Source organism: Panulirus ornatus, chromosome 5, assembly GCF_036320965.1.
Source record: "Panulirus ornatus isolate Po-2019 chromosome 5, ASM3632096v1, whole genome shotgun sequence".
NCBI lineage: Eukaryota > Metazoa > Arthropoda > Malacostraca > Decapoda > Palinuridae > Panulirus > Panulirus ornatus.
Genome location: NC_092228.1, coordinates 4501405 through 4528829, shown reverse-complemented (window position 1 = coordinate 4528829; position 27425 = coordinate 4501405). Strand labels below are relative to the sequence as shown.

General features: G+C 37.8%; 2 protein-coding genes across 4 annotated transcripts in view; one reads left to right on the top strand and one right to left on the bottom strand.

Annotated features, from left to right (window-relative positions):
• Positions 1 to 124: 124 nt before the first annotated feature.
• On the top strand, positions 125 to 25609 carry LOC139747445 (uncharacterized). The gene is made up of 6 exons (XM_071659805.1): positions 125 to 392; positions 2213 to 2333; positions 8251 to 8295; positions 12584 to 12723; positions 22280 to 22414; positions 23197 to 25609. Exons 1-6 carry the CDS (start codon positions 255 to 257, stop codon positions 24166 to 24168), a joined length of 1551 nt encoding a protein of 516 aa, XP_071515906.1. The 5' UTR covers positions 125 to 254; the 3' UTR covers positions 24169 to 25609.
• The window catches only part of LOC139747431 (MFS-type transporter SLC18B1-like), a 31533-nt gene continuing 28511 nt past the window's right edge, over positions 24404 to 27425 (bottom strand). For all 3 annotated transcript variants that reach the window (XM_071659785.1, XM_071659791.1, XM_071659776.1), the window contains exon 15: positions 24404 to 26672. In XM_071659785.1, the coding sequence (XP_071515886.1) occupies positions 26624 to 26672 (49 nt within the window). In that variant the 3' untranslated portion in view covers positions 24404 to 26623. The remainder of the gene's footprint in view (positions 26673 to 27425) is intronic.

Sequence of the window (27425 nt, the reverse complement as noted above, 5' to 3'; positions counted from 1 at the left end):
TGAAATATAAGATAAGCTGCAAGTATCATATAATAATGAACTAGTGTACTACACGAAATGCCCAAAAATTATCTGAATTTTTGTTCTATTTCTCTGGAACACATCGGCACATCGTTGTTGTGCAAGCGAGTTGTTTTTGTTATTGAAGTGTTGGTTATACACGAGTGTCTTTGTAGAGATTATTATTGATGTTTTAAGGGAAGATTGATTATATTTCGCTCAGGTAGATTGGCCAGCAACAACGGAAAAAGCCCATGTCCCGAGAAGAGTATCTGAATGGTCTAACAAGTTTTATACAGTCTTCAGATTATGCGATTAAGAAGTTTGCCGAGGAGATGGGCTGGCATTGGCCCCTTAGTGTCAGGCGTGAGCCATGGTCACCTCATGTGCAGGTCAGAATAGTGATATGGGTGAAAAAAAATTGCACGTGGTAGTAATTAGGGACGTGAAAGTGTATTTTAGGCCCCTTGGCCTTTTGAACCTTGGTATATTACTTGGAGTGCATGTGTTTACTGCATCATAAACATTACCCTCTTTAGCAGTCAGGATTTATTTTGATATTCCATATTGGCCTTGCGATCTCCAACAGCAAATGAAGTTTTTGTTGATATAGTTCTAAAGTGATCCTTGTTCCTAGGTGAAGCTTCCTATAAGTTCTGTAAATTTTTCACTCCATTATTACTCAAACACCTCATTCTTCTTAATGTATATGTAACTCCCTACTCTCAACTTATCTGTTATTGTTCATTAAGTTAGAATGCCGAAACTCATGCTCTAAACGAGTATTGTATTCTCTAAACATTACTGTAACTCTAAGAATATGATTACAATATGTGAACTTGATAGTGACATGAGGTCGAAGTACACTTCAACGTAAGATTCTATGAATGCAGTGAATCAATTTATGTGGTTTTCTTGACTTTGGGTTAGAATTATTGCTTCACGGAAAGCATTACTTTTTTTTTAGGAAGTTACGATATCAACATTTGACCAAAGGGTTAACACACTTTATCAATTATTTTCTTTACCACAGAGTTATTAGATTTACTCAAACTGTCATATATCTTGCTTTGTGATAAGGTTACTTAGAGTCGGATGGCTTGGTGTTTTTGTTTGGGGTTGGGTAAGGTTGATGGGTTTGACTGTTTTAACACAGTATTCCCCTTTCAAGATGCTGGCTTAAGAGCTCTCGAACAACCCTGCAGGACTTGTGAAATCAAAATTGATCTTTAGGTCATTAGAAATGGTATTTGTATCTTATTATTCACTAAAATTTTCTCTTATCTCTCTCTCTCTCTCTCTCTCTCTCACCCCCCTCCCTCCATGGTGGACAGCTTTGTGGCCCTCAGCCTCTCAGCGTAGCTCAGTCCTCTTGATTCAGGTACCATCTTAAGCGATCTTCTCTTGACCTATGTCAGATCAGTGTGCTTCTTTAGGTGTGGTGAACAGACTTGTGGGGCATGATCCAGTTTTATTCTTCAGTAGTTTACTGAATATTTGTGCGTGTTTATGTGTTTTGCATATGGTGTGGTTGTAAGTGCATTTTCAGGCATTTACTGGCATGGATATTGAATGTATGTATCTCTCTTCTCATTCCTTGATTTATTTTCTCAGGTTGACTGTAAATGTTAATTTTACTGCTGGAGTTTTACTTCCTTTTATTGTGTATGCATTGTGATGAAAGGGATTCATTTGTTTATTATGAAATGTAAGACATGTTATCTTTTGGTATTACAATGTAATGCTGTCAAAATTGAAAATTCTCATAATTTTTTAATCCTGTAATTCAATGCTAAATGTTTCGTACACTGTTGTTGTTTTTTGTTGAATCATCGTAAAGTGTGGAGAGTGATAACTTCATTATAGTACTGATAAAAGAGTTCAACTTAAAGTAATTATCACTTTGGTTAGTGTTTATTTTAACTTGCACACAGCAATCAGACACTCATAAATCTGTGTGGTTGAGCATTTAAGATGTTTAGTGTTCATCTCAACCATCCGTTGAGACCTTTGCTGTTGAACTGGATATGCAGGTTGAACAGCATATTTTCTTTTATGGAAGGGGATACCAGTGATGCTGTATCATATTGTTATTTCATTGCAGCAATCCCAAATTGATATAAGTTTATTGGTTCTAATTTCTTGATTTTGATGTGGGACTGTACTTATTTATTTATTTTTTTGCATCTATTCTCATCATATATATTTTCAGAGTTCTGAGGTTCTTGGGGATGCCTTGGAGTCCCAGAATCTTAATGAATATAGTGATGAGCCACTGTTACCATCAGCTTCTGTACCTTTGCCATCAAGTGCAAACTTCACAATCACTATTGGTAAGAAATCTGTAGGATTACAAGTTTCTCATTTCTCGTCATTGGATGTCTCATAGAAATGATTACTGCTGATATATAACAAACTCATTTCATATATAATATAGACCAGCAGTGTCCAATGGCAAGCTAGCTGTAAATTTATGTAGAAGAATCACTAAGGGTTTAAGAATGCTGAGAAATATTCTTGAACTACAATGCAGGTGATATTTGTTTTCAATTTAGCTGGATTCCACTAATCTCTTGAATGAATTATCATATCATATACTCCTTTACTGCAGTTTCCTTAATAGGGCTAAGTCACATAAGAACTAAAGAGCAGTGACCAGGAATGCCATATTACATGCTGATGAATAATCCCAGACCACTCCTAAATGAGATAATGCATTAGTTGTTATCAAGTTTTCAAGTAGTATGTGATTGAAAGTGCATAATTCATTGATTTTTGTTTTGTTGTACTCTGATGTACATGATATTGTAAAGTGAAGGTCCTGTGCCATGATAATGAAAATGACACGTAAAGTTGCCAGAGAAAGTCGAAGTGATTGAAATTGATTATAATTAAAGCTTGGGAAGTGAGTCAGTTGTTGTTCGCTGATGATACAGCGCTGGTGGCTGATTCATGTGAGAAACTGCAGAAGCTGGTGACTGAGTTTGGTAAAGTGTGTGAAAGAAGAAAGTTAAGAGTAAATGTGAATAAGAGCAAGGTTATTAGGTACAGTAGGGTTGAGGGTCAAGTCAATTGGGAGGTAAGTTTGAATGGAGAAAAACTGGAGGAAGTAAAGTGTTTTAGATATCTGGGAGTGGATCTGGCAGCGGATGGAATCATGGAAGTGGAAGTGAATCATAGGGTGGGGGAGGGGGCGAAAATCCTGGGAGCCTTGAAGAATGTGTGGAAGTCGAGAACATTATCTCGGAAAGCAAAAATGGGTATGTTTGAAGGAATAGTGGTTCCAACAATGTTGTATGGTTGCGAGGCATGGGCTATGGATAGAGTTGTGCGCAGGAGGGTGGATGTGCTGGAAATGAGATGTTTGAGGACAATGTGTGGTGTGAGGTGGTTTGATTGAGTAAGTAATGTAAGGGTAAGAGAGATGTGTGGAAATAAAAAGAGTGTGGTTGAGAGAGCAGAAGGGGGTGTTTTGAAATGGTTTGGGCACATGGAGAGAATGAGTGAGGAAAGATTGACCAAGAGGATATATGTGTCGGAGGTGGAGGGAAGGAGGAGAAGTGGGAGACCAAATTGGAGGTGGAAAGATGGAGTGAAAAAGATTTTGAGTGATCGGGGCCTGAACATGCAGGAGGGTGAAAGGCGGGCAAGGAATAGAGTGAATTGGATCGATGTGGTATACCGGGGTTGACGTGCTGTCAGTGGATTGAATCAGGGCATGTGAAGCGTCTGGGGTAAACCATGGAAAGTTGTGTGGGGCCTGGATGTGGAAAGGGAGCTGTGGTTTCGGGCATTATTGCATGACAGCTAGAGACTGAGTGTGAACGAATGGGGCGTTTGTTGTCTTTTCCTAGCGCTACCTCGCACACATGAGGGGGGAGGGGAATGGTATTCCTTGTGTGGCGAGGTGGCGATGGGAATGAATAAAGGCAGACAGTGTGAATTGTGTGCATGGGTATATATGTATGTGTCTGTGTGTGTATATATATGTGTACTTTGAGATGTACAGGTATGTATATTTGCGTGTGTGGACGTGTATGTATATACACGTGTATGGGGGTAGGTTGGGCCATTTCTTTCGTCTGTTTCCTTGCGCTACCTCGCAAACGCGGGAGACAGCGACAAAGCAAAATAAAAAAAAAAAAAATTTTGTCTAAAATGTTTACAGCTCATATGGGGAGAGCTTTCTCAGTATTCATTGGGATTGTTCAAAGTAGCTGGTTCTGTTCTTGCTTGTATAATATTTATACTTATAATTTGAATGTTATTCTTGATAAGAGGAATGCAACATGCCTTGTGGCAAATGTATAATGTCATGCATTTTCAGTTGTGTTGAGCATGGTGTTGTCTGTCATGCAGTGGAAACAGCATTTTTTGTAATTCCTCCAAAGAACACTGAAGCAGATATGCTGAGCTTGATAGCTGATGCTGAGTTCCAATGAGAGCTTTGCCAGTCTTGATGCATGATTAGAATTAGAGTTAAAAAAAAGATTATCAAAAGAAAAAAGCATTTTCGAAAGATTATTTGAGAATCCCCAAGTTTACTGATCTCTTCTTGATATTTGTCCATAATGTTAAGTTCCTAGGTATCTTAAGAAAAAAATTGCAGTTTAATGGAGAGAATTTTGCATTCACACAGTGCTTTAACTAATATTGATATTATGATGTGCAGGGAGTGACTGGACAAGCTGTCCATGTTGCAGTTATGTTCTTCCCTTTGTGTGATTGATAACTAGCAAACAGATCTGTCCATGGCATTTGACATTAATTATTACAGCTTTTCCATTACAAGAAGAGATATGTTGTTCCATCTTGTAACAAGCAGAGATGAGGAAAAGATGAGATGGAGTGACTATTTTGAAGTAGAATTGAATTTGTCCAGTGGTCGGTTAGCAGATGTGGAGAGTTTTCGGTGTGGATGTGTAAAGTGAGTCATGGCAAGTGTTTTAGTGAAAAAAGAAGAGGTGCTGATTGGTGAAAGCCTTTTGTAAGATGAACTTTGGCAAAGTAGCTGGAGTGTATGGAATCATTTTTGAATTTCTTATAAAAGGTGAAGACTATGTTGTTGATTAGTTAGTTTAGGTTTTCATTGCATGAAGAGGTGCCCAAGGATTGGCATAATGCCTGGATAATGGCACTGAACAAAGGTAAGGGGGACAAAAGGGAATGTATAAAGTACAGAGGTATAAGTGTGTTTACATGGCAATCTCTGTGGGAGTGGTGATTGAGAGGGTGGTTGTATGTGCAGAACATCAGATTGTGGATGAACAAAGTGATTTTAGGATTGATAGAGGATGTATGAGTCAATGGTTTGCTTCAAAGAATTTGTGTGAGAAATGCTTAGGGAAACAGAGGGATTTTGTATGTGGCATTCATTGATCTGGAGAATGCATATGATAGGGTTAATAGAGATGCTTTATAGGAAGTGTTAGCAGTATTTGCTGTAGGAGGAAAGTTACTAGAAACAGTGATGTGTTTTTATCAAGAGAGTAAGGTGTGCATGTGGGCAGAAAGAATGAAGGGTGAGTGGTTCTAGGTAAAGCCAGGTCTGCAGCATGAATTTCTTATTTCTTTAGGACTGTTTGGTCTGATTATGATTCATGGGACAGATTGGAATATGGTAGCAAAGGAAATACAAGCATGAGTTAGGAATTTTATTCCTGACACATATTTCAACCTTGAAGTCATTCTTAGAAAACTGAATGACAGAGTGACACTTCATTTTATTTATACAAACTTTGTGATTCAAGAAATAGGATGGAGCTACATTGATTCTTCTGATTATTCTTCTGCCACTCTTATTTCTTCTGTAATCCCTTTGTCTCAAACTGCCATTTTTGTTGCTGCTTTGACCCTCAACTTGCTGCCTGACCTTGTGTTGATGTTAGGTTTCAAGGTGATTGTATTGATTCCAAAACTTTCGTGGTCCTTTAACCTATGTCATGATGTATCATTCTTGCTTGGCTCCACCAGGGAAAATATCCTTTGTTGTCTCTTTTGGATGTCTAATGAGCTTGTCACTCTAGGATGACAAACATCAGCCTCACCATCAGTTGAGTCCTGTTACAAGTCCACACCCATTTTTCTGAACTATTGCCTGCTGCACCTGCTGCAAGGAACCTTGTTGAATATTCAATTCTTGTTTTCAGTCTGTTCCTCTTCATCTTTACCAGGTTGCTTGTCTTCCTCCCTGATGTTGTAGACATCCTTGTTGATGTTTCTCATATTATTCTGCTAATTTTTGTTGTTGATTACATGGTCATGATCACACCAAGGAGACAGTTAGAAGGTTGAATACATTGCATAAGAAGATACCACAAAAGAAAAACTAGATGGACAATAACCATTTATGGACACCATCATCACAAGAATGGAGGATGTACCAAGATGTTTAGTGTTCTGCAAATGAACTAAGATGACTTCAGTCATTACGAGTCATCTCACAGTGACTGGACAAAGTCAGGTGTGATAGTTGGGTTTTCCCTTTGTGCTTTGAGGATTTGCAGCTCGGGATACCTTGAAGATGTAGCACGTGTAACCAAGGCATTCATGAAGCTAGCCTACCCCAACAGCTTAGAAATATTACTTAAGAATAAGGCAAAGAAAACTGTTGACAGAGACAACAACAGTAAAGAGGAAGGAGAGATAGGAGTTAATGAACAGCACTGTCTTCAAGATTCCTCGCAGCTAATGCTGCAGGGTGTATTTGAGAAAAATGGATATAGACGTGTTGAGAATCAAAGAGCACAGGGCTGATATTATTCCTTGCAGCTAATGCTGCAGGGTGTATTTCGGAGAAACTGGATATAGACTTGTGTTGAGAATCAAAGAGTATAGGGCTGATATTCTTCACCATGTACTTACTAACACATTCATCACCAACATAGACAGTGAAGGACACTTACCCTTGTCGGAGTAAGGCAAGAATTATAAACTAGAGCATAGATGAAAAGACTAGGAAAGCTTTGGAATCAATACAGATCACCATGAAACCTAATGTCAGCATGAGTTCAGGATGCACATTGCTCCCAAAATCAGCAACAGAAATGACAGTGTGTGATTGGAGGGTTACAGAAGAAAGAACAGCTGCCGCAGACCAATCAGAGGATCATTGTAGCTCTACCCTGTTTTCTGAGTTGTGAGATTTGCATAAATAGCATGTCGTCCCCTTGTCATTTATTCGTCAGATGAAAAGTTTTAGGGAGAAATACACGTCAAGAATAAAGTAAACAACTCCTGCTTGTGTATCCTTTGCCTACAGTATTCCCCACATGCTTATAAATATGTTTGGTGAGGGAGGTAGATGAGTAGGGTTTTTGGGAGAGGGGCAGATCTGTAGTCTGTAAGGGCTGGGTAAGTCACTTACTATGTTCTGAAGACACACCTCTTGATGGATTGAAGTGAGAAACTGAAGCTGCCTTCAGGTTTCAGGAGAGTATGTGAAAGGAGGAATTTGAGAGTCAGTGTGTATTAAGTGTAACAGTGGAGAGAGACTAGTTGGAGAATGACTTTGAATGGAAAGAACTTGGAGGGAGTGGAGTGTATTTAGAAACCCAGGAGTGAACTAGGCATCAGATAGAACCAATGGAGCTGAAGTGAGCTGTAGCATGGGTGAAGGGCTGAGGTCTTAGGTTCTTTGAAGAATGTGTGGAAAATGAGGTAACTGTCTTTGAGGGCATTTACGGGTATAGTTAATGGGCCTTTGATAAAAAAAAGATGGAAGAGGATGGATATATTGGAAATAAAATGCTTAAGGATGATATGTGGTGTTATGATGGTAGATCAATTAAGAAGTGAGAGGGTAAGAGAGAGGTCTGTAAGTAAGACAGGTGTGTAAGAGAGAGCTGAAGAAGGTGTTTTGAAATGCTTTGGATAAGTGGAAAGGGTGAGTTAAGAAAGGATAACTAAAAGACTATACTTATATATAAGATTATGTTTTAACCACATAATTTCAGGACCTCTTTCATAGGGCTTTCGAAGCTTTAAGGCAGTTTTATAATTACCTGGAGGGAAATGGTGGGTGCCTTAGGAATGAGAATTTCCTTGTTGAGACTGTACTACTCTTTGTCCACTGGTGATGATACTACCTCTCTGAAGGTGAATTTCCTCTTTAAACATAACTTTATACATAAAAGTGTGTGTGAGAGTTTGTGTTTTGTGATTTTTTCCCCTTTGATTTTAAGAGTACTGTAATTATGTTCAAAATAATTTGCAACTCTAACGTTTCCTAAACAATATTTATCTTTACAGATGCAGAAACACAAAGGGATCTCTTGTTACCATATAAGAGTTCAGGTCAGTGTTCTGTTTTGTTTTGGATAATACTGTAAATGGGTTGTATGTTTATGTATACCTGATCAAGTGACAGTTGGTATAGATGTAACACTTCATATACCTACATATTAGATGTGAAATGAATTATGGTACCAGCTTCTGACCAACATTTTTTCACTTTCTTTTCAGCAGTATGTATCTGGATTCCAAGTATCCTTTTATGTAATAGTTCCCATTGAAGATTCTGTAACCAATGTATGTGATGAAATATTCCAGTGTGAAAGGCCATTGTTTTGCTATATGAGAAATTGTTGTATTCTTAAGCTCTGTAGTTTTTCATGATAAAAGAATTCTTAATATTATTTTCTTATTTTAAAGACTTAGATTTATCAAGAGTGCTTACAATATCCCATTTCTCATAATTTTTTTTTCTAAGCTTCTTGCTAATAATTACAATTCACTTTCTGGGACAACGCTTATTCTGTTTACATATACCATATAGATCTCAAACATTTAGATTAATTCTGTGACTGTAAATACATTACTCACCCCTGAAGTTTGAGGTAGGCTTATAGATATTTTTCTCACCCAGTCTTTGTTATTTTCTCATCACAATGCTATGTGTTTCACAACTCATAACTTTGTTTAGTGTTGTCTTTTTGTTTGTATAAACATTCATGTGCATTCATTTTTTCCTTAATGGTATTCTGTGTATTGTTATTGGTAGCTTGAATTAGAAGTTTTTACAGCATGATCCAGAGCAATACTGCAGATGAATAATAGCCAGGTTAATGAGGAAAGTTTTTATTAGCCACATAAATGCATTTTAGAGGTGATTATGTATGCTAGTCAAGTCCATTTGTATAGTAGAAAATGTTTTTCATTTTGATTTATGTTGAAATGATAGGATAGTGAACTTTGTATTGATGGGTTTAAAGTTGATAAGATAGTACACTTCAAATCCCATTCCTAGGTTTAATAATGGTAAGTAGGGTAAGTAGACTTTAAGTTATTTTGATGATTTTAGAAATGTTTAGTAGAGTTTGAAGTATAATGATGAATTAGTAAATGGTAAGTTAGTTGACTTTGAATATAATGATTAATTAAAGAATGGTAATTTCACAGTCTTAGATATTTACATCAATAAAAATGTATGGAGTTTTGGATTATTTTTAAAGTTTGCTTCTTTGTATATCACTTTGAATGCTACTGAGAATTAATTAAGTTTTTTAACCCTTGGGTCCTTGATATGTAATTTTATGCAGGTTGAGTGGCTCTTGTATATGTGTATTTATGCACTGAGTTTTGTGCCTTATTTAAAGGCAACATGCCAGGCCTGGATGGTTGTTGAGTTGGCAGTGTTCCTTGATATTTTTTCCATGGTCAGTCACTTTCCAACCATGCTAAAGGGAACACATTCTTTCAAACTTTCTAGGGTGGAAATTGAGTGGCTTTTGCTAGCTGTACAGGATCAGGCAGACGATTTTGAATGACTTGATTATTATCTGTCTCTGGATTGTGTGGAGAGTGACTTCTAACCTTTCAGCATTGAAAGTGACCAAAATAAGGCATTAGAAGCTGTTCCTAGCAGAGTTGGGGCCAGTGTTGTCAGTAGACACCGTAGAACTAAAGCTTGTACATTTTTTCATTTTTCTGATACTGTAGTATTATTTACCTTTTTGCATGTGGAAGGTGATCTTATGGATGGTTACTCTTCTGGCACTGAAGATGACCAAGATTAGGTATCAATGTGTGTTCCTAGCATAAATGAAGCCAATGCTATCGGCAGTTGCTCTAGGACTATAGCTTGTGAATTCTTTTGGTATTCTGATGTAATTTGTATTACTAACTTGTTTCTCTCTAAATAAGACACTCCTCCAGAAAAAAAGAAAAAAAATCCTACATACAGTACCTTGCATCTTATTTTTTGATGGCTTGGCATTATTTTTTCCCCAAGATATTCTCCAAAAGATAAGGGATGTATTGTATATGGCAGTGCATCTGATATGGCGAGAAATACAGATTTAACCTCTGAGTTTTAGAGTATAAATCTTAGTTTCCTTTGTTCCGCAAGCACACACAGCCTTTTAGCTGTACAAGTAAACAAGGTATTGTTGACCTGTTTTATGTTTCTTTGTGCGTGATTCCCTGCTTTCAGAAGTATCAGTTACATATATATCTCATTTTTACTGAAGGAATGAATTGTGTTCATAGATGATATTGTCTTTCCTTTCTTAGCCTTTCAAGAATATGCACGTGCATATTGATTCTGGGAAAACAGGCATCATTACATAACCAAATAATCATCATTATTTACCTTACATTCATCTGGGACTGAAGATTGTTCATTTTATCATCTTTTTGGTATTTATGTTATTAATTACCTTTCTTGATAAGAAATTATTTAGTCTCTAGATTTAATCTGTATTATGCAAGAGCATTTTCAATGCATCAGATAGAAACCAGAAATCAGAGAATCTTTAGGGGTTAGGAACCTGTGACCTCTTGGCTTCTGATAAGGTAACAACATGTCACCTATTGCTAAGTCATCCTTTCCTTGGTAGCAGCCCAGTCAGTCATTTTTGAACCCACACTTGAACAATCATTGACCTTATGCATGTCATGACATCATCATTCTGCTTGCTGCCAAGGTGAGTTCTGCACATGACTCTATGATGTTTAACAAAAGGGTAGTGGCAGCAAATGCTCTGATTGTGGACTGGAGTTATTGGAACCAAATTTATTTTTTCCCCCTGGTAAATATTCTCGGAAAAGTTCTTCCCATATTAATTGGTTCTTGGGGTTTCAATGATTCTTATAATTCTGAAGCATGAGACACACCCTTGATGCCAGAAACTTTTTCAGCCATGTAGCTCCCTCAGTTAATGCATAAAACTTTTGTAGACACCTTATCCTTCTTTCAAGAGCCCATTGTTGAAATGCTGGTTTCCAGAATTTACATGTGAATTTTCTCAAACAAATATGCCTACAGTTATATAAAGAGCATTTAACAAAAGAACCTCTACTTAGTATCTGTTCCTCTATTCAAAAATAATTTTGGTTAGTTTGGAAAGTCTTTCACTCTTTGCTTAAAGATTGCAAGTTCCCAGGGGTTTTGGATATTTTTGTGTAGAGTCCTATCTAGCCTTTTTCGTGATACAAATGAGACTGGTGATACCTTTATCTCATACAAGAGTGCCTTACAGGAACCAATTTCTGTGGTTTGGTATAAGTCTCACTGGATCTATGTAGGATATAGTTGGCCTATAATTCTTTCTGAGGAGACTGGTTGCTTTTCTACCACAGCCCATGTGGGAACTGTCAAATTACCCAATCCTTCTATAATCTTAGTATTTTGGCACTGTAATTCCCATTTGTCTTTTATGAAATCCCTCATCCCATTAGCCATAGGCTTGAGAAGATTTCTTGAGATACATGTTTATGGTGACTGTTTTGTGCTGTAATTTATCCTATCTACATTGTTTCTCTAGCCTTACTCCTTATTGGTATACTCTTAGCATCATGGGATTCCCTTCCTCTGGACAGAAATGGAATTTTTGAAGAATGAAAAACTTTTCCTCCGGGTCATAGTCCTGCAAGCATTTTTTGGGTTGTGTCGTGCCCTCCCTTTTCATATGGCTTTTTGAGAAACCTATCCCTTAACTGATGGTGATCACTGACAGGTTTATTTCCATGACCTAAGAAGTATGGATTGGATGCTTGGCACTGACACTTCCTCTCAGTTGGACAGTGAAATCACTCCAGATGTAGGGTCACTGATTGGTCAGGGTAGGCTCGGGTTAGGGCAACTGAGGATTGAGAGAGTGGTTTAGCAACGCGACTTGTAAGAGGCAGTTGCCTCACTAAAAGGCAGGGGCCTGGAGGATCTTGATCCCATGCAATCCTAGGAATTTTCTCAAGCTTGCATTATGCAACTCTGGAGAGAAAGAGCTTTTAAGTTTTCCAGAACTAAATATTTATCTTTGGCCCTAGGAACAATTGTCCAAACTTGAAGGGATAATACACACTTCTTAGTTAAGGAGCTTTTCCAATTCCACTGTATGTTAAATGATTTTTGTATTACCCAGTTGTGTGGAATGACTATTTGCAGTTTTTGTAATAGTAGAACAAATAAACTTCCTCATTTTCTCCCTTAATTTGTTAACATGGTGATAGAAAATGGCTGTAGTCATGATAATCAAAGAATGACACTTTTATATTTCAGATTTTTATAGAACTGCCAACTAAGCCATAATAGATGCAGTATTTGTACATCTGATTCATCAAGAATTATATTATTATTCACTAGCTGGTCCTGATACTCGCCGACCTCCGACTTCTGCTGGGGAGTTGACAACTAATTTTACAAGAGAGGAGCGATTAGCCATGTATGAATACACTATACAAAATGCTGCAGGAGTGGCAACACCTCATGAACTTATTTCAATGGTTTGTATCTTTTTTCTCTTTACATTATTGTTTTTGATATCCTTTATTGTTTTGGGGGAGACTTAATTTAGGAGCTTCTTTATCAAGTTTGTCTTAAGAGGCTGAAGAAAATTTAGAAATCAGTCTTTTCGTATTTTTTCCTCTTTATTGCAGTGACATATTTTGCATGTATATCTCTGACACCTGTTTCTGCTGGAACTCCCATCAGAGATTTGCCCATGGCAAAAGAGTCTACACTTAAGCATCTTTAGATGCCTTCCTCACATGCCCCATTCCACTCATTCTTCCACCTTTTTACTCCCTCTAGTACTTTATCACTCTATTTCCCTATGCCGCAAGTGGTCTTCCTCTCGCACCAACCTCTTTAACCATTCTATCATACACTATCTATCTATATCTTTGACTTTGTTCCTTTTGGAACTCCCTCAAAGGAGTGGCCATGGTAACAGTCTCCCTAACTAAAGAATTCCAGTGCTGCTCCTATCCTGTAGTGCCTCACCCTTGACAGGCCACTGGCAGACGGCAAGTGTAGTGCAGTGTTTGCAGAGGCTATTATACACACTCCTGTAAACTCCTAATCTTGCATTCTTTCCACGTGCTCGAACCATACCTCAAAGTATTATGGCTCACTCTCTCTATGTATCTGTCTGTATCTCTAATGCCTATTCCCTCCGGGAACTTCCATCAAGGGATGGCCACAGCAAAAGTCTCCACTTATCTCTGTTCTTACATGCCTCCCTCACACACACCATTCCATGCATTCTTCCTTTATTTCTCTCCCTCCAGTATTCCTCTTCCTATTTGCCCATGTCACATGTGGTCTTCCACTCACACCAATCCCTTTAATTGTAATATCATACACTCTCCTTGTAAACTCCCAGTCTTGCATTCTTTCCACATGCTCAAGCCACTTCAAAGTATGTTTCACCCTTTCTACCACTCCACACTTCACTCATTTTGCATATTCTACCATACCATATCTCTCATACACCCTTTCATTTCTTTCATCACTCCGTCTAGTCACATCACATGCTCTTCTCTAATAGCTCATTTCCACAATCTAGATTCTTGACCTCAGTGCCTCATTCCACATACATGTTTTAGCTGCCTACTCACTCACTCTTACCATTCTGTAATTCATTGCCTTTGCATTCCCTGCCATACCAAATCTCTTATACACCCCGTTATTACTTACTTCATTCCATCTAGTCATGCCACATGCTTCTCTCAAATGACTAATTTCTACACCTGGATCTTGACCTCTGTGACTCATCCCCTGTCCATGTTTCAGCTGCATAAGTCAGGGTCAAGAGGACTTTGCTGTCCCTTAATACTTTCTTCACTTCCATACTTACACCTGTACCATTCAGTATTTTATTTAAGGACCTAGTGACGTTTATACCCTGTACTACTTTCTCCCCTGTCACACCTTCCATATCACCATACTTACTTAAGACATCTCGTAAATGAATGCTTAAATTTTTGCAGCCCTTTCAGTCTTGCTTTCCCCCTCATATCTGTAATATAGTACACTTTCTTCTCTCTTTTTGTAGGGCTTTGTAAAACCTATACTTTCACTCAAAATTACTTCCAATTACCTATGCTTACATGGTATATGATGTTTGAATATGTATGTTTGAAACTTTTTCAAAGCTTTCTGCATATATTTCAATTATATGTATTTGCTGATTGGAACTTACTTAATGGATCATGCAAAGTTTGGTCATTTTTTTGATAGCTGTTCTTGCATATCATGTTCCTGTCAGTTTGCATTTTCACCTCCCGTGTTGATATGATCAAAGTTAATCAGATGGCTATTTAAGCAGCAATGTTTTCGTTTAATTTTCACAGGATGCAGCATACATCAAATCATGTATACTTATCCTCAGTTCATAGAATTCCTGTGTAGGGATCCAAAAATGTTTAACTATGGTTGTTAAAAAACCTTGAATATGTTCACACGATACTAACTGAACAAATTATGTGTTCCCAGTAATTTTTCTTTTTGTATCTTAAATCACTGTAACAAATTCTTTTCATATTTATTGGTTGTCTTTTGGTTAAGGGAAGCATTATGAGATATTTTCCAAGATTCTTTCAAGTTTACAAGCATTTTATGTTATATTGCAGTTTTTGAAGAAAACATTTTATGGGTTAAAAATACCCTGAACTATTACCTGCAATTTTTGCTATTTTTAGGAGGATACTAGATTTGCTTGGAAACCTCAGTGTAAAGACTATTTTTCATGGGCTTGAAATATTGTTTAGGGATCATTAAGGCCTGATTACTAGTTAAGAAGATTGTGTCAATATTTGTTTCGTGTATATTGGATATCAGAAGGCTAGGGGAAGCATTATGAGATATTTTCCAATATTATTTCAGGTACTGAAGTGTTTGATTATGTTATAATACAGTTTTAAAAGAAAAAATGTTTTTTGGGAGTTAAAAGATACCCTGAACTATTTCCTGCCATTTTGTGGAGGGTACTAGATTTGTTTGAAAACCTCAGTATTAGGACTATTTTTTATGCTAAATATGAATCTGGGAATAATTGGTATACATGGGGTGTTCAGTGTTGTAAATGGAAATGGTGAAGAGCTTGTAGATTTATGTGCTGAAAAAGGACTGATGATTGGGAATACCTGGTTTAAAAAGCGAGATATACATAAGTATACTTATGTAAGTAGGAGAGATGGCCAGAGAGCGTTATTGGATTACGTGTTAATTGACAGGCGTGCGAAAGAGAGACTTTTGGATGTTAATGTGCTGAGAGGTGCAACTGGAGGGATGTCTGATCATTATCTTGTGGAGGCTAAGGTGAAGATTTGTATGGGTTTTCAGAAAAGAAGAGTGAATGTTGGGGTGAAGAGGGTGGTGAGAGTAAGTGAGCTTGAGAAGGAGACCTGTGTGAGGAAGTACCAGGAGAGACTGAGTACAGAATGGAAAAAGGTGAGAACAATGGAAGCAAGGGGAGTGGGGGAGGATTGGGATGTATTTAGGGAATCAGTGATGGATTGCGCAAAAGATGCTTGTGGCATGAGAAGAGTGGGAGGTGGGTTGATTAGAAAGGGTAGTTAGTGGTGGGATGAAGAAGTAAGAGTATTAGTGAAAGAGAAGAGAGAGGCATTTGGACGATTTTTGCAGGGAAAAAATGCAATTGAGTGGGAGATGTATAAAAGAAAGAGACAGGAGGTCAAGAGAAAGGTGCAAGAGGTGAAAAAAAGGGCAAATGAGAGTTGGGGTGAGAGAGTATCATTAAATTTTAGGGAGAATAAAAAGATGTTCTGGAAGGAGGTAAATAAAGTGCGTAAGACAAGGGAGCAAATGGGAACTTCAGTGAAGGGCGCAAATGGGGAGGTGATAACAAGTAGTGGTGATGTGAGAAGGAGATGGAGTGAGTATTTTGAAGGTTTGTTGAATGTGTTTGATGATAGAGTGGCAGATATAGGGTGTTTTGGTCGAGGTGGTGTGCAAAGTGAGAGGGTTAGGGAAAATGATTTGGTAAACAGAGAAGAGGTAGTGAAAGCTCTGCGGAAGATGAAAGCCGGCAAGGCAGCAGGTTTGGATGGTATTGCAGTGGAATTTATTAAAAAAGGGGGTGACTGTATTGTTGACTGGTTGGTAAGGTTATTTAATGTATGTATGACTCATGGTGAGGTGCCTGAGGATTGGCGGAATGCGTGCATAGTGCCATTGTACAAAGGCAAAGGGGATAAGAGTGAGTGCTCAAATTACAGAGGTATAAGTTTGTTGAGTATTCCTGGTAAATTATATGGGAGGGTATTGATTGAGAGGGTGAAGGCATGTACAGAGCATCAGATTGGGGAAGAGCAGTGTGGTTTCAGAAGTGGTAGAGGATGTGTGGATCAGGTGTTTGCTTTGAAGAATGTATGTGAGAAATACTTAGAAAAGCAAATGGATTTGTATGTAGCATTTATGGATCTGGAGAAGGCATATGATAGAGTTGATAGAGATGCTCTGTGGAAGGTATTAAGAATATATGGTGTGGGAGGAAAGTTGTTAGAAGCAGTGAAAAGTTTTTATCGAGGATGTAAGGCATGTGTACGTGTAGGAAGAGAGGAAAGTGATTGGTTCTCAGTGAATGTAGGTTTGCGGCAGGGGTGTGTGATGTCTCCATGGTTGTTTAATTTGTTTATGGATGGGGTTGTTAGGGAGGTAAATGCAAGAGTTTTGGAAAGAGGGGCAAGTATGAAGTCTGTTGGGGATGAGAGAGCTTGGGAAGTGAGTCAGTTGTTGTTCACTGATGATACAGCGCTGGTGGCTGATTCATGTGAGAAACTGCAGAAGCTGGTGACTGAGTTTGGTAAAGTGTGTGGAAGAAGAAAGTTAAGAGTAAATGTGAATAAGAGCAAGGTTATTAGGTACAGTAGGGGTGAGGGTCAAGTCAATTGGGAGGTGAGTTTGAATGGAGAAAAACTGGAGGAAGTGAAGTGTTTTAGATATCTGGGAGTGGATCTGGCAGCGGATGGAACCATGGAAGCGGAAGTGGATCATAGGGTGGGGGAGGGGGCGAAAATTCTGGGGGCCTTGAAGAATGTGTGGAAGTCGAGAACATTATCTCTGAAAGCAAAAATGGGTATGTTTGAAGGAATAGTGGTTCCAACAATGTTGTATGGTTGCGAGGCGTGGGCTATGGATAGAGTTGTGCGCAGGAGGATGGATGTGCTGGAAATGAGATGTTTGAGGACAATGTGTGGTGTGAGGTGGTTTGATCGAGTGAGTAACGTAAGGGTAAGAGAGATGTGTGGAAATAAAAAGAGCGTGGTTGAGAGAGCAGAAGAGGGTGTTTTGAAGTGGTTTGGGCACATGGAGAGAATGAGTGAGGAAAGATTGACCAAGAGGATATATGTGTCGGAGGTGGAGGGAGCGAGGAGAAGAGGGAGACCAAATTGGAGGTGGAAAGATGGAGTGAAAAAGATTTTGTGTGATCGGGGCCTGAACATGCAGGAGGGTGAAAGGAGGGCAAGGAATAGAGTGAATTGGAGCGATGTGGTATACCGGGGTTGACGTGCTGTCAGTGGATTGAATCAAGGCATGTGAAGCGTCTGGGGTAAGGCATGTGAAGCGTCTGGGGTAAACCATGGAAAGCTGTGTAGGTATGTATATTTGCGTGTGTGGACGTATGTATATACATGTGTATGGGGGGGTTGGGCCATTTCTTTCGTCTGTTTCCTTGCGCTACCTCGCAAACGCGGGCGACAGCGACAAAGTATAAAAAAAAAAAAAAAAAATGAATCTGGGGTTGAATGTTTGGAGTTCATCGAGGCTTGTAATCATTGATGACATTTTAAGATGATTGTGTCATTATTTGCTTTGTATTGGTCAGGTGTCTGTCAGCTAGGGGAAGCATTATGAGATATTTTCCAGAATTATTTCAAGTATAGAAGTGCTTTCATTATGTTATATTACAGTTTTAAAAGAAAAAATGTTTTGTGGGGCTAAAAAATACCCTGAAATATTACATGCAATTTTTGTTATTTTTCAGAGGGTACTAGATTTGCTTGAAAACCTTGGTAAAAGGACTAATTTCCATGCTGATTACAAATCTTTGATTCAAATAATGTTTGGGGGCTATCAAGGCCTGCAGTGAATTGTTACATTTTAAGAAGATATTGTCAGTATTTGTTTCATATATGTCAGGTGTCTGTTAGTTAGAGAAAACATGAGATATTTTACATAATCATTTCTCGTATAGATGTGTTTCATTTTTTTATATTACTATTTTATAAGAAAAAGTTTTTTGGGCTAAAAAGTACCTGCAATTTTTGCCATTTTTTGGAAGGCAATAGATTTGCTTGAAAACTTCAGTATGAGGACTAATTTTCATGTTGAATACGAGTCTTGGGTTGATGTAATGTTTGGATGTCATTAAGGCTTGTAATTGATGATTCCATTTTAAGATGGACTTGAGATAAAAAACTGATCCAGAGTATTAGGAGAGTGGTCACAACAGTCAGGAATATGGGTAAGGTGGGAGATAATTTGCTCTAAATCATTGAGAATGCAGAATGTGAGGTCTTCAATCCCTCCACCATCCTTGTGGGAGGAATTCATCCATCCCTTATGGTGAACATTGAAATCCCCGAAGTAGAGGGTTTTGGCCTGCGGATGAGAGGATACTACAGCCTGATGGTGGGAGTTGAAGAAGGAGTAAAAAAATTTTAGAAACAGGAGAGCAATAGGGAAATCAAGAAAAGTGTGGAAGTTGGGAAACAGACCTTGAGCCATATAACATCAAAGTTTGGAGACTGGAAGTCCTTGAGGCATGCAATAGGTGTGTTGATGTTGGAATAAGCACAAACAAATTGTGAATGGAGATTATAGGTATTACTTTGGGCACTGCTCTCACAAGCTGTCAGCATGTGCCCCCACCCCCAACATTGGGATATGAGACATGCGGTTGCCTGCTGCTTCCCAGTTTCTGTGTTTAGACCAGCCACTCAAGAAGTGAACATCATGTTTCAAACAGCAAAGCTTTCAAATTCTCTTCCTCCTTTTTCTTTCCTTCTTTGTGTGACCCTTTTACCTATAAGAGTCTGGCTTACAAGCACTTTTGGGGCTATGATCAGTTTATACTCTCTTTTCATTTTATTTCTTTCACCCATATTTGCCTTTGTCATGTCTGTGACAATAAAAAAAATGCCTATTAGGCACTGTGTACTGTTACTTGGTTAGAATATAGTATGAACCATCTTGATCCTGTCTTTAACTGTCAGATTACTCTGATTATATTCTCAGCAGGGAAAAAAAGTCAGAAGACATTTTCTTTTTATCAGACTTATTTATTTATTTATTTATTTATTTTGCTTTGTCGCTGTCTCCCGCGTTTGCGAGGTAGCGCAAGGAAACAGACGAAAGAAATGGCCCAACCCACCCCCATACACATGTATATACATATACGTCCACACACGCAAATATACCTACCTATACATCTCAATGTACACATATATATACACACACAGACACATACATATATACCCATGCACACAATTCACACTGTCTGCCTTTATTCATTCCCATGGCCACCTTGCCACACATGGAATACCATCCCCCTCCCCCCTCATGTGTGCGAGGTAGCGCAAGGAAAAGACAACAAAGGCCCCATTCGTTCACACTCAGTCTCTAGCTGTCATGCAATAATGCCCGAAACCACAGCACCACATCCAGGCCCCACACAACTTTCCATGGTTTACCCCAGACGCTTCACATGCCCTGATTCAATCCACTGACAGCACGTCAACCCTGGTATACCACATCGATCCAATTCACTCTATTCCTTGCCCACCTTTCACCCTCCTGCATGTTCAGGCCCCGATCACTCAAAATCTTTTTCACTCCATCTTTTCACCTCCAATTTGGTCTCCCACTTCTCCTCGTTCCCTCCACCTCTGACACATATATCCTCTTGGTCAATCTTTCCTCACTCATTCTCTCCATGTGCCCAAACCATTTCAAAACACCCTCTTCTGCTCTCTCAACCACGCTCTTTTTATTTCCACACATCTCTCTTACCCTTACATTACTTACTCGATCAAACCACCTCACAACACATATTGTTCTCAAACATCTCATTTCCAGCACATCCACCCTCCTGTGCACAACTCTATCCATAGCCCACACCTCGCAACCATACAACATTGTTGGAACCACTATTCCTTCAAACATACCCATTTTTGCTTTCAGAGATAATGTTCTCGACTTCCACACATTCTTCAAGGCTCCCAGGATTTTTGCCCCCTCCACCACCCTATGATTCACTTCCGCTTCCATGGTTCCATCTGCTGCCAGATCCACTCCCAGATATCTAAAACACTTTACTTCCTCCAGTTTTTCTCCATTCAAACTTACCTCCCAATTGACTTGACCCTCAACCCTATTGTACCTAATAAACTTGCTCTTATTCACATTTACTCTTAACTTTCTTCTTTCACACACTTTACCAAACTCAGTCACCAGCTTCTGCCGTTTCTCACATGAATCAGCCACCAGCGCTGTATCATCAGCGAACAACAACTGACTCACTTCCCAAGCTCTCTCATCCCCAACAGACTCCATACTTGCCCCTCTTTCCAAAACTTGCATTCACCTCCCTAACAACCCCATCCATAAACAAATTAAACAACCATGGAAACATCACACACCCCTGCCACAAACCTACATTCACTGAGAACCAATCACTTTCCTCTCTTCCTACACGTACACATGCCTTACATCCTCGATAAAAACTTTTCACTGCTTCTAACAGCTTGCCTCCCACACCATATATTCTTAGTACCTTCCACAGAGCATCTCTATCAACTCTATCATATGCCTTCTCCAGATCCATAAATGCTACATACAAATCCATTTGCTTTTCTTAGTATTTCTCACATACATTCTTCAAAGCAAACACCTTATCCACACATCCTCTACCACTTCTGAAACCACACTGCTCTTCCCCATTCTGATGCTCTGTACATGCCTTCACCCTCTCAATCAATACCCTCCCATATAATTTACCAGGAATACTCAACAAACTTATACCTCTGTAATTTGAGCACTCACTCTCATCCCCTTTGCCTTTGTACAATGGAACTATGCACGCATTCCGCCAATCCTCAGGCACCTCACCATGAGTCATACATACATTAAATAACCTTAACAACCAGTCAACAATACAGTCCCCCCTTTTTTAATAAATTCCACTGCAATACCATCCAAACCTCCTGCCTTGCCGGCTTTCATCTTCCGCAAAGCTTTTACTACCTCTTCTCTGTTTACCAAATCATTTTCCCTAACCCTCTCACTTTGCACACCACCTCGACCAAAACACCCTATATCTGCCGCTCTATCATCAAACACATTCAACAAACCTTCAAAATACTCACTCCACCTCCTTCTCACATCACCACTACATGTTATCACCTCCCTATTAGCCCCCTTCACTGAAGTTCCCATTTGCTCCCTTGTCTTACGCACTTTATTTACCTCCTTCCAGAACATCTTTTTATTCTCCCTAAAATTTAATGATACTCTCACCCCAACTCTCATTTGCCCTCTTTTTCACCTCTTGCACCTTTCTCTTGACCTCCTGCCTCTTTCTTTTATACATCTCCCACTCATTTGCATTTTTTCCCTGCAAAAATCGTCCAAATGCCTCTCTCTTCTCTTTCACTAATAATCTTACTTCTTCATCTCACCACTCGCTACCCTTTCTAATCACCCCACCTCCCACGCTTCTCATGCCACAAGCATCTTTTGCGCAAGCCATTACTGCTTCCCTAAATACATCCCATTCCTCCCCCACTCCCCTTACCTCCTTTATCAGACTTATACAACAAATTATCTTTGACGTGTTCTGCTTTGGCTTCTGTTAATCAAAGTTTTGAATGCCTGCCTATGTATGCATCAATCTAGATTGATGTTAAGGATGTGTATGTATAGTGAGAGGCTTTCAGAAAAAAGTGCCATTAACTTTTTCTAGTGTACATTGATTTGTGATTTTTGCTTCCCTGTTAATTAGGATTATTTGAATTTAGATATTGGCAATTTCAGGAAGCATCTAATCCAATGGACAACCAACCAAAAGAGCTTTCAGGACTTGAACTAATGAAAGCAATGCGTGATTTCAAGAGACGTCGTCAAGCTTATAGAACGAAAGTTTCAACAAAAAACAAAAGTCAGACTCAGGTAATTTTTCAAAGTTGTATATATAGAAATGCAGTCCAGTGGAACTGATTATTTTGAAACCATACTTAATGGACTGGTGAATTAATTTTGGTCACCCATGGAAAATAGAGAGTATTGTTACAAGGAAGATTTTTGTATGTTAACATCTTTCATATACGGTTCTCTTTTGTGGTCACCTCTGATACACAGTGGTTTGTTAGGGTTTCTGAGTTATGATATTGATACTTTTCATGTAGCTCTCTTCCTTGCATAAATTTTATAATAAGATATATTGATACTTATTACATTCATACTTAAGTTGCTTCCCCTTTTCTAAATGTATTCATGCTTTCTTTGCAGCAGGCTAGTGGCAATATTTACTTTAATTAAAGTTCTCTGTTCATTTGCAGGTTTCAAGGTTTGTTGATTTATTACTGCTTTGAGTGTATAGGGTTATTGTGACTTAAAAGTTCAGAGAGGATTTTGTAAAGATTATACTGATTTTAAATTGGAGTCTAGATTTAGCATGATGTTTCTTTCACAAGAGTACATAGGAGATGCCTTCCATCTTGCTGCTTCTAATTCTTCCCAAATTTGTATGACTTCTCAAGATTATATCATTATCTTTTAGGAACAATGCCTTCTTATTCTCAAGATTATTTGTACCCAGGTCTATTTGCACAGTCATTAGTGAGTTTGTGTAATCATAACTGAACATTAATAATGATACCATAGTCATTAGTCTATGATCCAAGGCTTCCAAACTTTCTTGGAAAACTGAGATATTATTTTCTTTATTTTAGGTTACCCGAGAGCTTATTCACAACATGATGGTGTACCTTGGTGTTGAGGAACTGGAGCATGAAACTGCATACAAACAAGGGGATACTATAGATGTGCCCCAGTCTAATAGTAATCAGAAAAAATCTGTAGAAAGGAAGAATGTTGCACCTATGCTCAGACATTTGCACGGGAAAAAAGATGGAAGAGAGTTTAATAAGTACGATGATCCTAAAAGTCAAAGAGAACATGGAGGTGACTTTTGGAATGAAGGACAAAAAAGGAGAAGGGAACATGAAACAAGCAGATCCAGAAGCACAGTGGAAAATGAAAGGGAACATGGACTAGAGTTTAATAGAGACAAAAGAAAATATAATAAAAGGAAGCAAGATGCAGAATATCACAAGGGGAATCACGAGGATAAAAGATTCAAGTATGAAAGTCGATGGAAAGAGAGTGAAGGAAGAAGTAGGGGAAGAAAATATGATCGATGTAGTGAGAAAGAAAGTAAGTTGAAAAGTAGCATTGACTCTACTTATGAAGGACTGCATGAGGCTTTCCATGTAAAAGAACATAATGAAAGCTCAACAAAGGTAATTGCAAAATTACAGAGAAATAAATATGAAAGTGTCAGGCTTGAAAAAAAATTTGTTTCTCTAAATTGTACCAATAAAAAAATAAAAGAAGGTAATTGGGATAAAATACTGGAAAAAAGAAGAGGTGAGAAAGAAGAGTACAGTGAAGGCAGAGAAATTTCAAGCCACGAGTCTCAAAGCAGTTACAGTGACAAAGATCATAAAGCTCAGTCTTCAAAGGATAGAAGGAAGCAGAAATTAAAGAAAAAGAAGATGAAAAGGAAACATAAGAAAAAACAGAAGCACAAAAAAGACCTTAAACACAGTTGGTACCGATCAGAAAGTGAGGAATCTCTAAGTGATATAGATTACAGATATAAAAGCAAAACAGATGTTCAGGTTAAGGAGAGGAGTTTCTAGGATATTGCATTTATTTAAAATATACCTTTTATAGATGGTAATATAGAGCCACCTGATTATCAGCTAAATTATTGAGGGAAATGTATAGTATATGCAGAATTGATATTTCTGTAGATAGAATATTTTGGGTGTGAAAGGTTTGTGTACTGATTAACTTTTCTCTGTGGGAAGAATTTTTTTTCCATAATTTACCTTTAAACAAAAAAAAAAATCAAGGTACTGTACTAAAACGATGTTGCATATTTCTTTGTTTTTATAATTACAAACGTGGGTAAAATATTAAAGTTTATCGAATAAATTTTCCACAATATAAACTGTACACACTTGGATATAACAAACATTGATATACATTATTTTCTTTGGCTTGAAATTAGTAATTACATTAAAGAATCATGCCAACTATTTAAGAAAGTACAATGGGAAAGTACATAGTTTAGAAGTGTTGTGGATTTCGTTAACGCAACATAAGCATTTCACAAAATGAAGTAAAAATGTAAAGCAGCAATCCTCTTGTATTGGTATTAATTCTTAAACGCAATTACCTTGACCCTCCTACACTAACATGAAGCTACTTTCTGTAGCTGATGTTGCAATTATTGCTGTTATTAGTGTCATTATGTATATGTTTGGCAGATTTATTAACTTAGGAAAATGGCTACATGAGCATTTTATGTACAAAACTCATCATATGTAATAAAACAGAATTCATGTACTTTGAGAATTGATGCTATATGCTATGAGAACTGATGCAGTTTGCAATTCCTCTGCTGATTTTTTCATACTTGATTGCAAAGCATGTCCAAAATATTTCAGTACACCCTTGAGTTCTCTTAACCACACTTTTTACCACATATATCTCAATCAAACCCCATCATATTGTCTTCAGACATTTCATTTCCAACCAATCCACCCTCCTCAATACAGCCTTATAGCCCATGCCTCACGTTCATGTAATATTGTTGAGACTACGTGTTTTTGCCTTCCCAGGTAACATTCCATTCTTCAGAGCTCCCACAACTTTTGCCCCCTTACTTATGACTCAATTCTGCTTCCAGTGTTCCATTCGCTGCCATGTCCACTCCAAGGTATCTAAAACACTTCACTTCCTCTTCAGTTTTTCCTATTCAAAATCACACCCCCAACTAACCTGTTCCTCAACCATGCTTTTATTCACAGTTGCTCCATTTTACTTTTATTCACACTCACTCCTCCACTGATACTTATAGAAAAAAATTCCCATGTGGCCATGTTATTCAATATACTTTTTAACACAGTAAATATTAATGATGTGCAATGTTAGACATTAACAGGCATAAACTGCTTGTAAATGGAACAGAAGTAAGCAGTTTTTTGTGATGCATGAAGAGGAATGTTCAAATACCCTAAGATACGATTTCTTTAGAAAAGACATTGTAAAGTATACAGGAAACAGATCTTAAAATGTGTTTACTTCATTACCTATTCCCACTGCCATAGCAAGACTAACACCAGTTTAAACAGTCCACAAGATGACCACCAGCAGCAGATGAAATTGTGGTTAACACTACACCCTTAGAGTTCCTTAGCTTGTACATGAGGCTTCATAATTTGCATCAAATCTTCCTTAATCACTTTGTGCGGTTGTATAATAAGGCCAAATTCTAAAAATATCCACAAAATCTAAACAATGTAAGTCCTATACAGTGCTCATGAATTCTGTATGAAAACTATCTTTAAAATTACATTATCTTATATACCAAAATATAAACACATCAAGTTGTTACAAAGATTACCTACTTCAAACACCCAAGCAATTTAAATGAGAAAAAAGCATTTCACTGGCCAGCTCGAGACATCTTTTAAAGATTTTGTACACTATAATATTCAAAATAATGAGAACAGCATTCTTCTTAATTTTTCATCTTAATATATGGTCATCTGCTGAGAGCATTATACTACAAATCATTCATTTGAGTGATACAAATGGGAATGACAGGTTTTAAAACATTGAAAGGGTTAGTTCTGTTTCCAACACAGGAAGATACCACTAAAAAGTAACATGTAGATCCTTAAAATTTTGAATACATTCATTACCATTATCCAAGCTTAAATAACTTGGGCATTTTGAAAAATTTATTTATCCTAGTTCTGTCCATATTCAACTGTTTTTGTCATTTTTGCTCATGGGCAAAATTAATATACCTATATTCTTGGAATTTTGTATTCAGCTATCAGCCCTTCCAATTTCTGTGGACTGACCCCTTTATATATCATTATTACCTGTTCAATAAAACTTTCAGCGATTTACTGTAAGGTTATGAAAAATGGAAACCTTACAACTTTGACAAAACTTAACCCACAAAGCCATCAGGTCTGCCTCTGCTAAAATCTTTTTACTCCGTAAACAAAAGTTCTTCACAGTAGTTTCCAATGGCATCTCCTTTTTGTTCTTGACCGTAGTCCGTAGCTCAGAGAGTTATGCACATTCTAAACTTTGTGACATAAACAAGTTGGCACGTGAGTATCTGAAAAAAGTTCAAAATTACTTAAAATTTTTGTCACGCTTTTTCCTATGAAACAGCCACATTACATTTGGTTGAGTAGAGCATAATATACACAAAACACTATTGGGGAATTTTACACAAAATTTATCTTCAGGTTGAGAGTCATGGAACAAAGTCCTGAATGTAAAAAAGAAAACTTACTCCATCATCATATTACTCAACTCTTTAAAATCAGATGGGCTAATACACTACAATTACTAGGTTGTATCTTGACACATAGTAGCTTGGAAATCCAGAATAATATAATTCGATTTGATTACCAAGATACATCAATTGAAAAAAAAGAGATCACAATGTTTGGTCTGATAGTTTGGTAAATGAAAACAAAAAGGTGAAACAAGACTAACAGTATATATATTCTTGGAAACTACAAAAAATTTCTACTGGGTGATGAATTGCAAAATAGTGTTTAGTATCCAATATCAGATCATAGTTATGCAAGGTTCTTCAAAATTTACAATGGAAAATTTGGAACACAAATAATCCCATCGTTAAAGCCTCACTGAAGGCGACTTTTCACTTACAGGGTAACCTTGAGCAATAGCAGTCTGGTAACACCAGTCACAGGTACCGAGGATCATATAAAAGAAGACATGAGCAGGGGAAAGCAAGATAACCACTACAGTGTTTAATAACATGAAGTGGCACATCTACAGAAGTTACACTGCAAGGTAATATGTACTAATGGTTGTGCTGTTCAATTAAATGCAGCAG

Bases quoted from the DNA above. Each gene is read 5' to 3' on its own strand.
- LOC139747445 (XM_071659805.1), top strand. From the start codon at position 255: ATGTCCCGAGAAGAGTATCTGAATGGTCTAACAAGTTTTATACAGTCT. The intron at 393-2,212 runs GTCAGAATAGTG...ATATATTTTCAG, and splicing joins CATGGTCACCTCATGTGCAG to AGTTCTGAGGTTCTTGGGGA. The intron at 22,415-23,196 runs GTAATTTTTCAA...TCTTTATTTTAG, and splicing joins AAAACAAAAGTCAGACTCAG to GTTACCCGAGAGCTTATTCA.